The sequence below is a fragment of the Sturnus vulgaris genome, chromosome 2 (genome assembly GCF_052056855.1).
Source record: "Sturnus vulgaris isolate bStuVul1 chromosome 2, bStuVul1.hap1, whole genome shotgun sequence".
In the NCBI taxonomy this organism is placed as follows: domain Eukaryota; kingdom Metazoa; phylum Chordata; class Aves; order Passeriformes; family Sturnidae; genus Sturnus; species Sturnus vulgaris.
In genome coordinates, this window is record NC_142244.1 from 82,014,763 (window position 1) to 82,027,435 (window position 12,673).

Sequence of the window (12,673 nt, forward strand, 5' to 3'; positions counted from 1 at the left end):
CAGCACAGAGTAAGACTGTGTCCTCTCGTTCTGTCAGCTGCTTCCCAAAGAAAGAGACCAACCCTCACCTGACTACAGCCACCTTTCAGGGAGTTGTAGGGAGTGATGAGGTCACCTCTGAGTCTCCTTTCCTCCAGGCTGAACACCCCCAGCTCCCTCAGCCATTCCTCATAGGGTTTGTGTTCCAAGCCCCTCTCCAGCCTTGTTGCCTCCTCTGGATGCGCTCAAGTGCCTCAATGTCCTTCCTAAACTGGGGGGACAGAACTGGACACAGCACTCAAGGTGCTGAGTACTGGGGAAGAATGACCTCCCTGCTCCTGCTGGCCACACTGTTCCTGATCCAGGATGCCATTGGCCTTCTTGGCCACCAGGGCACACTGCTGGCTCATGTTCAGCTGGCTGAACAGCACCCCCAGGTCCCTTTCTGCCTGGCCACTGCCCAGCCACACCATCCCCAGCCTGTACCATTGCAGGGGATTATTGTGGCCAAAATGTAGGACTCAGCACTTAGACTTATTAAACTTCATCCCACTGGACTCTGCTCATCCATCCAAACGTTTCAAGTCTCTCTGTAGAGCCCTCCTACCTTCCAAGAGATGGACACACACTCCCAGCTTAGTGCTGTCTGCAAATTTACTCATGAAAGACTCACTTGATCTAGACACCCATATTTAGGCAACTTAATCCTGCTGAGAGAAGAGATTCGATACCAAGTGAGAACATCTAAACTCAGGCACCAATCTAGGAGTTCAGTTCACTCCAGTCCATGGAGATCTGTATAATTGATGAATCTAGAAATAATTAAACTCTCTAAACCCAGGATTCAGTAGCCTAAACGCAAGTGTCTAATGCTATTTTAGGTGTTGTGGAGTATCCCGGTTGGCATCCAGTTGCTTCACCAAAAAGAATGTGGGCTTTCTCCATCTTGCATCACATCTACCAGCCCTCTGCAGATGTCTCATCTGCCCTAGAGTATCAAATGGCAGGAGGAGCCAACATCAAAGAGCTGAAGCTCATTTATGCTGGTAGGGCATCTGATTTCTCCTCCAGGCTCCCTTGACTGCATCAAATAGATCTCTGCTGATTAAAGAAGGTGCCAAGATACTAAATTTTAAGATAAGATATAAGCCTGGCTCCCCAAAATAAAGCTATCTCACTGGAAAAATAACAAGATTTGGGAACTTGTTTTAGATTTAGATCATTTATGGGTGCAACTGTCTCTATTCCATCCTTCTCTTACCTCCCCAAATGGCAATCTAACTTACAGGATGATGATTAAGTCAGCTTTTCACAGTCCCTCTTGTTGCAACTGCACCTCTGATGTGAAAGACGCTTGAGAATCCCTTGTCACCTAGACAAGGATGCCACAAATGTGTTCAGCTAGGGATTCAGAAGCAAAGTATGGCAGGAGGCAAGAAGCAGACTTAAAATTAAGTCTTTCCCTTGCAAGACAAAAGAGGTGGGAAAGTGCCTCTGGGAAATTCACCAGTTTTGTTGGGGTTTTTTGTGTTCAGACAAAAACATTTGGATTTGACTAATTGCATTTATGGCCAGCATCTGATGAGACAGAAATTTTACCACGGAAACAGAGCTACAGAACAGATTTAGCCAGAGACAAACAACTGCTTAGGGTGGGAGTTCACAAGATTGACATTTTCTACTTGGCTGCCCAAGAGGCTTATGATTGCCTTTTATCATCTAGACTTTTTGTCTGTCTGTGTCAACACTTGAGAGAAGTGACAGGTAAAATGGGATGGAAAGTATGTCCTCTAATCAGTAAGTTGACAAGCATTCTCTTTACCCCAGCCTTCTCCTCTTGGAAGTGATACCTAAGTAAAGTTAGAAAGATTTAACAGCTACAGAAAAATCTGAATAATTAAGATTTGTTTTAATTTTGGCTAATAGCTAGTAGCTGTAGTTGTCATCCATCTAAAACTCTAACCATCAGGTGGTATAATTTCCTAGAAAGTTCAGACAATTGGGTTGCAACTGCTTGTGGAAGACCATTCTTCCAGTGCAAGGCAGGAGAAAGTACATCTGAGCCATTCCTGGCAAACATTTGACTAAATTACTTTTCAAAACCAGCCAAGAGGTGCAGTCTTCATTTTACTGAGGTCTGTGAGGAGCAGAGTGTCACAGATGCTGAGTGCAGGGGTGAAAGCAGGTTTGCACAGTTTGCTTTTGTGCTGCCTCCGGTTGAAGCTCCAAGTCAGATGATTGCACAGCTGTAGCAGAAACACTGGGGACACTCCAAATCCCATTAAACCCAATAAGATTAAATTGAAAAATATATGCAAGCACATTGCTGAATGACAACCACAAATGTGTTTGAGCATGAGGTGGCATTACTTGACACCTTTCCATATCCTTGGTACCTTACTAGACTGAGACTTACATGGCAAGAAGTTACTTCAAACTCTTATGAGCCAACAAGTTCCACAGTTGAGTGCCCTCTGAGTTAAACTGTGCTTCTTAGCAATATTAAAGGGCAAATGCTCATTTAAATAGAAAAAATAGCATAGGTAGGCAGACACCCTACTCCCATCACCAGGACATTTCGAAACATTTGTAAACGGAAAGGTGTGAGTGTGTGACTCATTTGGCAGGCACAGATATTGCACCCATCTATGCTGAAGGAGGACCACATGGATGAGAATAGCTTTGGCATGTTGTTTTTTCCAAACTATATCACTGTGAAGACCGGACAAGAATGTACTTACTCCTCAAAACTGGAATGAGAGCCTGCAAACAGAGCTATATCCAGCAAAGTTTTATAGACTCAGAATTATCTCCAGCATCTGTGCAGGAAACATGAGAAAGGACATTCATGCAGTGATTTAAGATGTTGCTAATGAGGATAAGGTTGCCTCTACCAACTCTTTTCAGCTTCTCCATGCACATTCAAGCTATTCCATAATTTTGAGCCCTTCTTTTGAACACCAAACTGCTATGGGTTCTCTTCTAGAGGCTATCCCCTAACAGGTTTCATGCGCTCTGATACATCTGTACAAGCAGGAAGACTTGTCTAAGAGCATCCTCTTGGAGTGGCCACTCTTCTGCAGAAAGCCATGTCCCTGGTTTGTGTGTGGTCTGACTAGAAAAACATTTCTCTGCTGCTTGACTTATGGGAGAATTCAGGACCAGGTAGTCATTGCCTCAGTTTCTGGTGACAAAATGCATCTTCCTAAGAGCAATGCTGCTGGCATGACTATCTTGAGCCTTGTAGGTCCTTAAAGTCAGCTGCTTCCTAGGATCAGGACAGCAATAGCCAAAGCAGTATAAAATCCCTTTAAATGAATAGCACTTTCAATTTCTTTAAGTGATTATTTTTTATGACTAAACTAATATAGCCTCAGTTTTCAGTTGAAGGGGACAATTTCTACAAAAGCACTTATCCTGCACTTCTAGCTTAAGGTGCTGCTCTGAATAGAAGAAGCCTCTTTAATAAGGATCTTTGATTTGTTGGTTCTTAAGTACAGCTCTGAAAACACCAGAATTCTTATCTGCTACTTTAGAAATATGTAATAAACAGAAGTAAAACCTGCATACAGCTAGGCTTGTGGCATGTAATATTTATCTTTTCATTTAAATTCAGAGGTGAATAATAGTGCCATATTACTTAGGAGAATGCCTTGCCAGTGTTTGCTAATCACTCTTCCTAAATGTAACAGATATCCATGGTCCAACAGATATATATGGTCCAACAAATTGTAAGTCAATCTTCAGGTTCAGTGAAAGGCAATATCCTGAAAGAAAAATCACTTTGGCAGTTTGTGATCAGTAACTTGAGTTACAGCCTTGGTACTCTCAGCATCACACTGTTTCATTTAAGAAACATGACCACATAGTTTTAAAGTGAGGACTGGTTTTTTATTTCATTGCAGAAGCCAAGTTAAAAATCATAAAGATAGCAAGAGAGCAACAGCCTGCCTCATCTACAGGAGGAAAAATCAGAAGGTAGCTGTTAAGTGAAAGAAGAAAATAATTATATATAATATATATAATGGTTTATGTAATATATATCATACCAATTATAGCATCAGGCTGATGGTTGTTTAGTAACAGACTTCTGCACTTATTCCATTGCTCTGATCTCTGGATACAAACGGGGTACTAATTTTTTCCATGGTGAGTACCAATTTATCAGAAACATTGAAATGCCTGGTGTTACCTGTATCTGGAAACATCCCTTTCCTATACTTAGGGCTCTAAAGTGTTGCTGAAAGGTGAGACAGAAGTGAAGAAAAGGCCAGGGACTGTCTCACTTTGTGTCTCCCCCAGGGACAGGAAGGAAGAGATGGGTCCCTGCAGGCTCTGCCCTTGCTGCCAGAGCTGGCTCAGCTGAGTACCTGGGATTAACCCAAACAGTGCCCAGCAGGTGCAGGGAGAACCTGCTCCAGTTTTTAATCCAGGGGAACAATGACAGTAGTTGAACATGAAACAACAGGCCTTTTGGCAGAGCCAAAATAACTCAGGAAAAAGCGTTTAAGAAATCTTTTATCCCTCACCGGGCAGCAGACAAGGCAGGGCTGGGCTGGAGCCAGCTAAGACTCACCTCACAGCATGTGCCAGCCGAGAGCACAGAATGGGAGAGATGAGCTTTCCTCCTCCTTTGCCACCATAACATCCAGAGCCAGACAGGTTATTTCTGAACTGCTGTCTTCAGGGACTAATTAGCTCAGGCTTAGTTTCAAATGAGCCATGAGACCCTCTTAAGTAAAGCATCAGATTCCAATCACTCGATCCTAGGTCTGACCTACTCAACTCTCTGTGAGGCAGGAGGGAACAGCCTGAATGGGCACCCGGAATGGTTCCCACCTGCCCAAGGGTTTTTCCACAACGTGGAGCCATCAGCAATCCAGGTCTAGGGGAGCTTGGCAGAGTAGCACCCATCTATTCACCAAACTCCACATCAAAAAGTGTATGTCCTTGGTGCTCCCACCATTGCAAGCAGGAAGGTTTGCTCCCCATGGCTGTGCCTGCCTCCCCAGCCACCTCCCAGCTTTTCGGTGGCCCTAGCACTCACTGGCTGTGACATCACTGAGCTTGCTAAACCTCTCCCCACAGGAGAGGGGTCTTCTCCTGGAGGGTGTTTGTATGTGCCACAGTGGCTGACCAGCACCCAAGGGCAAGGAAACAGTGGCACTGTGTGGTGGGAAGCAGTGGGAAGAGAAACAGAAGTGAAGAAGGAAGATGAACCACATTCTCATTTCCATTCACTGTTCTGTGCTGGCACAGAGGCTCCCACCCTACCAAGAGTCCTGCAGCTGCCTCATTTAAATCAATCAACGGGGTATTCACAAACCAGGAATGAAACTGAGCTTTGAGAGCTTGTCCTGTGCAGGAGTGCTGCAGCCCCTTTCCCAGCCAGATTCAGTACACAGATACAGCACATTTGCACTGTACATTGACAGCAACAGAGATGCTGAGAAGTCATCTCACTTGTCCATTTCTTCCCCATCCTCCCTCTTACTCTGCTGTCTTCCCAGAACACTCTCCTCATTTCTTGCCTAGAAAAATCCACTGGCACAGTTTTACATAAGCAAAGACTCCTTTCACAGGAACAGCAGCTCCTCTAATCTTATCCTCCCTGCTATAAAGGCCTGCATTTCAACCTCTGATCAGGTGCCTAATCATTTTCCATGTCTATTGTGGCATTTCTAGTGCAAAGGCACAGTGACTAAGTCAGGCTGCCTTTTCTGCTAGGCTACTGGACCAGTCACACCACCTCACCGTGGTGGCTGGAGGCTCCAGGCACCAGGATTACTGGTTTTCTATGGAAAGAGAGCTGTAGTTTCCTGATGGAAAGCCATGACTAAAACTTATCAAAATGCAATTTAAAAAAAACTGAAAGGGCACTATTTATTGTACCTACAATGCAACCTGGTCTCTGCAGACCAGAGACTCTGGCCTTCCCAGGCCTGCTGAATTGGTACCTCAGCAACTGCATTATTCAATTTCACTTTCCGTCAGTGCCTTCTTATTGGATCACATAGTGTTCAGTTTTCCTCATTAGTGACCATGTCTGTTTGCCTGTAAAGCACTCAGCATAGTGAGCTTTGCCACAATCAAGTGTCCTTTCATCCCATGCAGCTGTCACATCTAGACAGGGATTTCCTCCTTCAGACAGAACAGGCAAGGAGGGAAGTGAGGAATCCTTTCAATTACAGACTTTAATACACACCTACTGTAACACCTCTGATTCAAAACCTCCTGAGCAGAGGGACATCTGTGCTGGAATGGAGATAGTCCTGTCAGAATAAAGCTCACTATAAAAACTAAGCCACCTAATTCCATTATTTTGTTTCACTAAGCCAGCACCCCAAGTTCTAATTCAACAAAGGTCACAGTGGTACACATGTAGCCCATGACTCAAGCACGGGTAGCCATGACCATCAAGTACTGCCTGGCATGTTCAAGTTATGAATGTGCCTGTGAGCTTATGTTTGAACCTTGGCCCTCAGATGTGAAAGAACTCCTTTGGATCTGATGTGGATGTGATGCAAGTAGTTCCTTCTTCAGTTAAATACGGCCTGGAAAGCAGCTGTTTAATAAACTGCAGATGCATTTAGGGGTCTTCACATTTAAGGTTATTTCTTATTTTAAAAGAGCCAGTAAGTGTTTATTTCTATCACAGGGTGCAACCCTTCCCAAGTAATTATTCCTGCATCCTGGAGCTTTCCAGCCTCCCTCAGCAACTCCTAAAATCTTTTGACTTTACTGTACAGAAGGATCCTGAAATTGTTTGGAATAATATGTTTCCTTATCTCAGTGTGCTTCAGATGCATATCCCACGTGGAATAGCCCCACTGTCCCATTCAGTGACTGTTCATATACCTAACAGAAACCAAGTTTAGGCTGAAATACGTATATCCATATATGTGTACATGGACTCCACACACACACAGACACACATTTCTTTAAAAAAGGACTTCACAAAGTCTTTGACATGCATGAGGGAATAGCACGAAGTTGTGTCAGGAGAGGTTTAAGTTGAACATTAGGAATGGGTTTTTCATGGCACCAAGCCTGCCAGATTTCAAGAAGTGTTTGGACAATGCATTCAGGCACATAGTGTGACTCCTGGGGCTGTCCTGTGCAGGGCCAGCACTAGGAATTCAATGATTCTCGTGGGCCCCTTCCAGATCAGGATATTCTATGATATCTCACTACAAGCACACCTAGATATCCGTATCTTTTAACTGTGATGCTGCATCCTCGTGGTACCAAGAAATACACTGGACACCTGACACAGCCAGGCACACTCCTGATCCTGCTCCCCACACCTCTGAGGAAAGAGGGAATACCCTGGCATGGGACTCCCCTGGGAAACTGAAACCTGAAGTCAGAAGCACTTTGCAGCCCTGACATGAGCTCAACTACTGACCTGCCAGTTCAGTGCCAGAGTGTTGCTTTTGATATCTGTCAGTGTCTGAGGTGTTAATATCCAATTACAGCAAAAAATGAGTTTTGCAACCAAGGAAAAACTGATGGTGCTTTTCCATAAGATGGGAGATCTTTGTTCCTGGGAGAGAGGTTTGTTTTAATCAACTATGAAATATAGAAAATCACCGTGAGATGTGTTTTCATTAAATTGAGAATGAGGGCTTTTTTAATGCATTGCTATTCTTCCAAAGGAAAAGAGATATTATACACAGAAAGATATGAGAGGGCAAATTAAACTGTCTAGCGCTGTCAAAGACTAAAGTTATCTTGATCAATATGTAATACCTCACTAAGTTTCAGAAACACAATTTACCTTTCTCCATTTTATTCCATTTTACACATCCATTGGCATGGCATTTTATGCTTGTTTTTTTCAGTCTGTGGCAGGCTGCTGAGTGAGTTAAAAAGGCTGACACAAGGAATGGCAGCAGGCATTACCCTCTGCACCTCAGTATATAGGATCCCCCTGCCTCTGTGGGGATTGGATTACTGCTGAGTGAGAAGACCTGCATGGGCAAAAATACCCTGAGAACAGCCCACTTCCTGGCTTCCCATAATAAGCAGCAACAAAAGAAAATCTGCCACGTGTACCTGTGGACAGTGCTTTTCTCTTCATCCCTCACATAGGTTTGGGGTGTCCCTGCCTCAGCAAGCTGGGGTGCTTTCACTCACCCAGGAGGAGCTGCCGGGCTCCAGGAGAGTGGGAGCAGAATGTCCTTCTTCTCCAGCAACTGCAGGAGAGGTGACACTAGCCATCATCTCCTCCTCCACAGCATCACAGTGGCCTCAGCACACTGGGCCTGCCTCCTGCCACCAAGAGGTTTGTCACCTCTCCTGACTGCCTGGTACTGGCACTCAGGAGGATGGGGACAAGCTGGCAGTGCCCACCTGCCCAGAAAAGGAGAGTCCATCCAGGGAGTGGGAACTGTGGGGTAAGAGCCAGTCAGACTTTTCCAAGTGCCACTCTGGTGCCTTGAGGGACACTCAGCCACAGCCATGATGGAGGTCACCTCATGCTTCTGGCAATCTCCCACAGCTGTTCCCAGCACCGCTTTCCTCACCCTTCTTGCAAGCACATGAAGATATATTCATCATATCCTGGCATCATTTCAAATCCTGCTAGGCTAGGCAGCCTGAAATTACTGTTTGGAATACGGTGGCAGTAGGGCGGGAGGCTCCTCCAGAGCCACACATTGCAAGCCTTAGGGAAGAGGATACTGAGAAGGGCTTTGTGCTACACTCAGGCCACTTCCATCTCAAATACGCCCTCAGACACAGCCTTGTACCAGCAGAGAGAACTCCCTCACTTGCTGACCTCACAGAGCTGCCTCACAGGCTGCTCACAAACACTGCATATTTCAAGCATGGCTCAGGAACATCTCTGAAAAGTCACATTTCTTAGGGGACACTGATCTTGCAGCACCTGTGTGCTTAAAGCAAGGAGGGCACTGCTGCTAGTGGGCATGGCCTTGCCCAGGTGCAGGCATTTTCCAAAGTTTTCCATGAGCCCTGTGGGGCACACGGAGAGGTGCTGTCCTCACCTCCACATCACTTTTGCCTAAGTTGCAGAGCAGATGCCTTTCATAAAGGTGGTGCCCCTTGCACAAAGACTTACTTATTTATATATTCCTGACTGATTGATCCCAAAGGAAGTCACTCTGTAGGTGTTTCTGCCCCATGGATGTGCCCTCCACAGCACTGGGGACAAGCTTCCCCCAGGAGCCTGGGGTGCAGGCTAGGCTTCAAACTCTACCTCAGAAATGAACTGAGAAGCTCAAGCTGAGCTCCAGTGCTGCAACATTTTAATGGGTTGATGTTACCGACCTAGCAGTGTTTTTCACAGGCTCATTTGAAATGAGGGCACTGCCCAGGCTGTTTACACAGTGCTGCTGCTCTTTCCCTTCTGATGGGTATTTTGATGGGGATTTCTGCCATCCATAGAATATCTGGGGAAGAATTTTCTGAAGGGAGCAGCTGACTGGCAAGGGATCCAGCCACCTTCAAAGCTGTCATGTGAGATTTTTCACAGGATGCCAGAGAGGGCACTGAAATCATCAAGATCACAGGTTTTCCAGGCATGGATTCCTGGTCATCCTACCTCTTAACTATTAACACAAGCATTACTTCACAGTGAACAAACTCTACCCACTCCCCTTGCAGAGATGTGACATAGGGCTCCCGCAACATTTAATGCTATTTAATCTCTCAGACTGGGGCTTTAATGAGATCTAAATGCTGAGTTTGTGCTAGAATGTCCACGGGAAAGTTTGTTTCATCCTGCAGAATTCTTGCAAGAATTCTGCTTGTAAGAACTCTGGTATAAGCTTAAAAAAACAAAAGTTCTGTTTTGCATATGCACATTTCTATGGGTATTCCCATGTGCTGCTTTTTGAAAAAGCACCCCATTAAGTTTTCGACCAAAGATTAAATAGTATAAACATGAGAAGGGATGTTTGGTTTTGGGTTTTTTCCTGCTGTATTTTATTGGCTGCAATAAGCACAACATCAACACTGCAAATGAAGAATAGGAAGTTCCAAGACTGAACATATCCCATCAATTTTACTTATGGCAAATGTCCATTTGTGCCTCCTCTGCACGGAACAGAATGCATTAAGGATGATGCCTGTAATCCCTTGAGGCTCAAGATGTTCTAACCAGTCCTTGTGGCTTGGAAAATCCTTTTATCAATTGTCTGCAGATTAGTTAAAACACCTGGTATCATATAAATGGAGTAGTGAATGTACATATATCTGCCAAAGATGCAGTCTTATTTTCACAGCTGGTTAGGGACTAGAAGAAGTAAACTGGGAAATAGAAGACCTTCTTGATTAATACTTCAGTCATTTTCTTCCCTTGATTTTTCTCAGAAGTTTCTCAACATCTGTAAGATGCAGCAGAAGGAATCCTACACTTACTACACTCCTGCAGTTCTGGCTAAGAGGGGAATCCAGTAGGATCTGGGAAGACCATGCACTTCAGAATGCAGAGCCAGCAATAGGCCATCCATGCAGATGAACACCTGACTTTCAGCATGTGTTAGCTTTACCAGTACAGCTACCACTGGGGTTGCTTTGGTGCTTCTGCTGAACCAATAACTCATGGAATGAGCAGGAACAATGCAGGCTAAGTTGCCTGCACTTAGCATGGGAAACTGTCAGGACAAGTAGCACATGACTAAACCTTCATCAAGCTGATTAAAGAAAAAAAAAGAAAAGCTACTGGCACTGGAGAATTCAAGGCTCCTTAAAAAAAGAAAAAGAAGAAAGAAACAAAGATAATTGAGGTGAGTGTATTTGGAAAGCTAAAGAAAAGGATGTAACAGCTGGAGGAGGCAAAGCAACACTTGACATATTTCAGGTATTATCAGCCTCAAACATTAAGCTAGAAAACTTGTGAAAAGAGATCAGAACAAGAATCCATAGGCACAGGAACTTAAAGGAGTAGATCTTCATGAAACTATGAAATCTCTGCCTTCAGATTGCCCAGAATCTGAGGCTCTTGGCAAGGTCTGCAGGTGAAACCCCTTGGTCTCACACAGAGCATACCCAGCGGAGCAGACTGGCAGAAGAGACACTTTGCTGCTAATCATTTTCTTTCCAACTATCTAGTTTCACTTCTTTGGTAGCAAACAATGTTGGGACATATTTAAGAGATGACAATGTGACATTTCTGACCACTCTGCTACTCCAAAATACGGAGATGGTCTGCAAATGTCAAGGAATGGTAGAGTGGAAGAAACCAAACTCCTCTCTACAATGCTCCACTGAAACAAATCAGAAAGAGAACAGAGAGAGATCAGTCCACAAAAGACAAGAACCCAAAATGGCATGCTGCATTCTCCAGCCACTCCTTGAATGATTCGGCTGGAGTTACCTGAGGGCCTTGCCTGGTCAAAAATCAGCACACCCAGCTCAGGTCAGGTCACTTGGGGTGTACATAGTGAGCAGTCTACAGAAAATTTGCCTGCCCCACCACACGGAAGAAGGAATGCTCTTGAGAGCTGAATAAAAATACTGTGAAACTCTAAGTGCAGGTCTGTATTAAACCCTGCAAGCCAGCATACATTACTTTGTAGGTGAGATCTGGGACTGGGACGTTGCACATAAACACTTTGTAATATGAACTTAAACATGCACTGCCCCACATTGCTTGTGCAAAGAGAAAACAAACAATCCATTTCAAAAGACAGCATTTAGTTGGTTGCACTTTTCCTCTAGGCAGAGGGGGAGACAACAAACAGCTGATGTTAATGATACTCTTTGATATAGGCATAAACTCACAGGAGTGAGAGATCTGCCTATACTGGCACAGCCTCCTCCATCCCCTCTGTGGGCTGGGTCACTGCAAACACAAGGGCTGCTGCCATAATGTGGTCTTAAAAGTTCCTGAGAGTCGCCACAGCAAATGTCATATAATGCTGCACTGGCAGGGCTGGGGCTAGATAACATAGCTGGATTCTCTCATTTCTGCAGTCCTAGGAAAATGCCTTGCCACTTAAAAAATATTTAACTACAGTGATATCAAAGCATCTACTGAGATATGTTTCTGCTGTATTTCATTTCCAATAGTAAATATTGAAAGGAAGATTTTTAAGAATTCTTACAGATTGATGCAAAATCAATGCAAACCCATTACTTTCTTCCAAATCTTCTTTGACAAATCAACTGACTTACCTAGCTGATCAATTGATCTCAACTCCTTTTTTGGAGATACAAATTAATTCCTGACCACATGAGAGCCTATAACTTCAGCTCAGCATTTAGACAAGGCCTAGAGCTCAAAGTGAGCAGAGCATCTAAGACAATGGCAAGTTCATAAACACAGTTTGCCACCATTGGGTCCTAAACCTGATTTGAATACAGTTCTGCTCTGGGCTAAATCTGATCTTGATCCAAACTGAAGGCTTAGAGATCTCCCCTAACCTGGAAATGGCTCATTTTCTTAAGGGTCAATATTCTAAACTCACTGGCCAGAAACCCTGCAGTTATTTCCTTTGGGGAAAAACATCAACAAACACCAACAAAACAAATAAACAAAACTCCAAATGAAACAAAAGAAAACCCACTAAAACCAAACAGCAACCCCAAAATCAAAGTAAAACCCACAGGGAGGATATAAAATTGGAAGGACTGAAAGCAGCAATTAAACCACAAAATAAATAGCACCATAAATTCCATCCTGCACATGACCTTTCCCTAGGTCATCTTTTCACCACCCCTTTATTAG

General features: G+C 44.2%; 1 protein-coding gene across 1 annotated transcript in view; it reads right to left on the reverse strand.

Moving 5' to 3' along the window:
* The window catches only part of METTL21C (methyltransferase 21C, AARS1 lysine), a 26,839-nt gene extending 18,637 nt beyond the window's left edge, over nt 1-8,202 (reverse strand). Inside the window, exons 1-2 of the mRNA XM_014873348.2 lie at nt 8,119-8,202; nt 5,443-5,510 (exon numbers count right to left, since the gene is read on the reverse strand). Of these exons, the coding sequence (XP_014728834.2) occupies nt 5,443-5,510; nt 8,119-8,202 (152 nt within the window). The remainder of the gene's footprint in view (nt 1-5,442; nt 5,511-8,118) is intronic.
* Nucleotides 8,203-12,673: the final 4,471 nt, after the last annotated feature.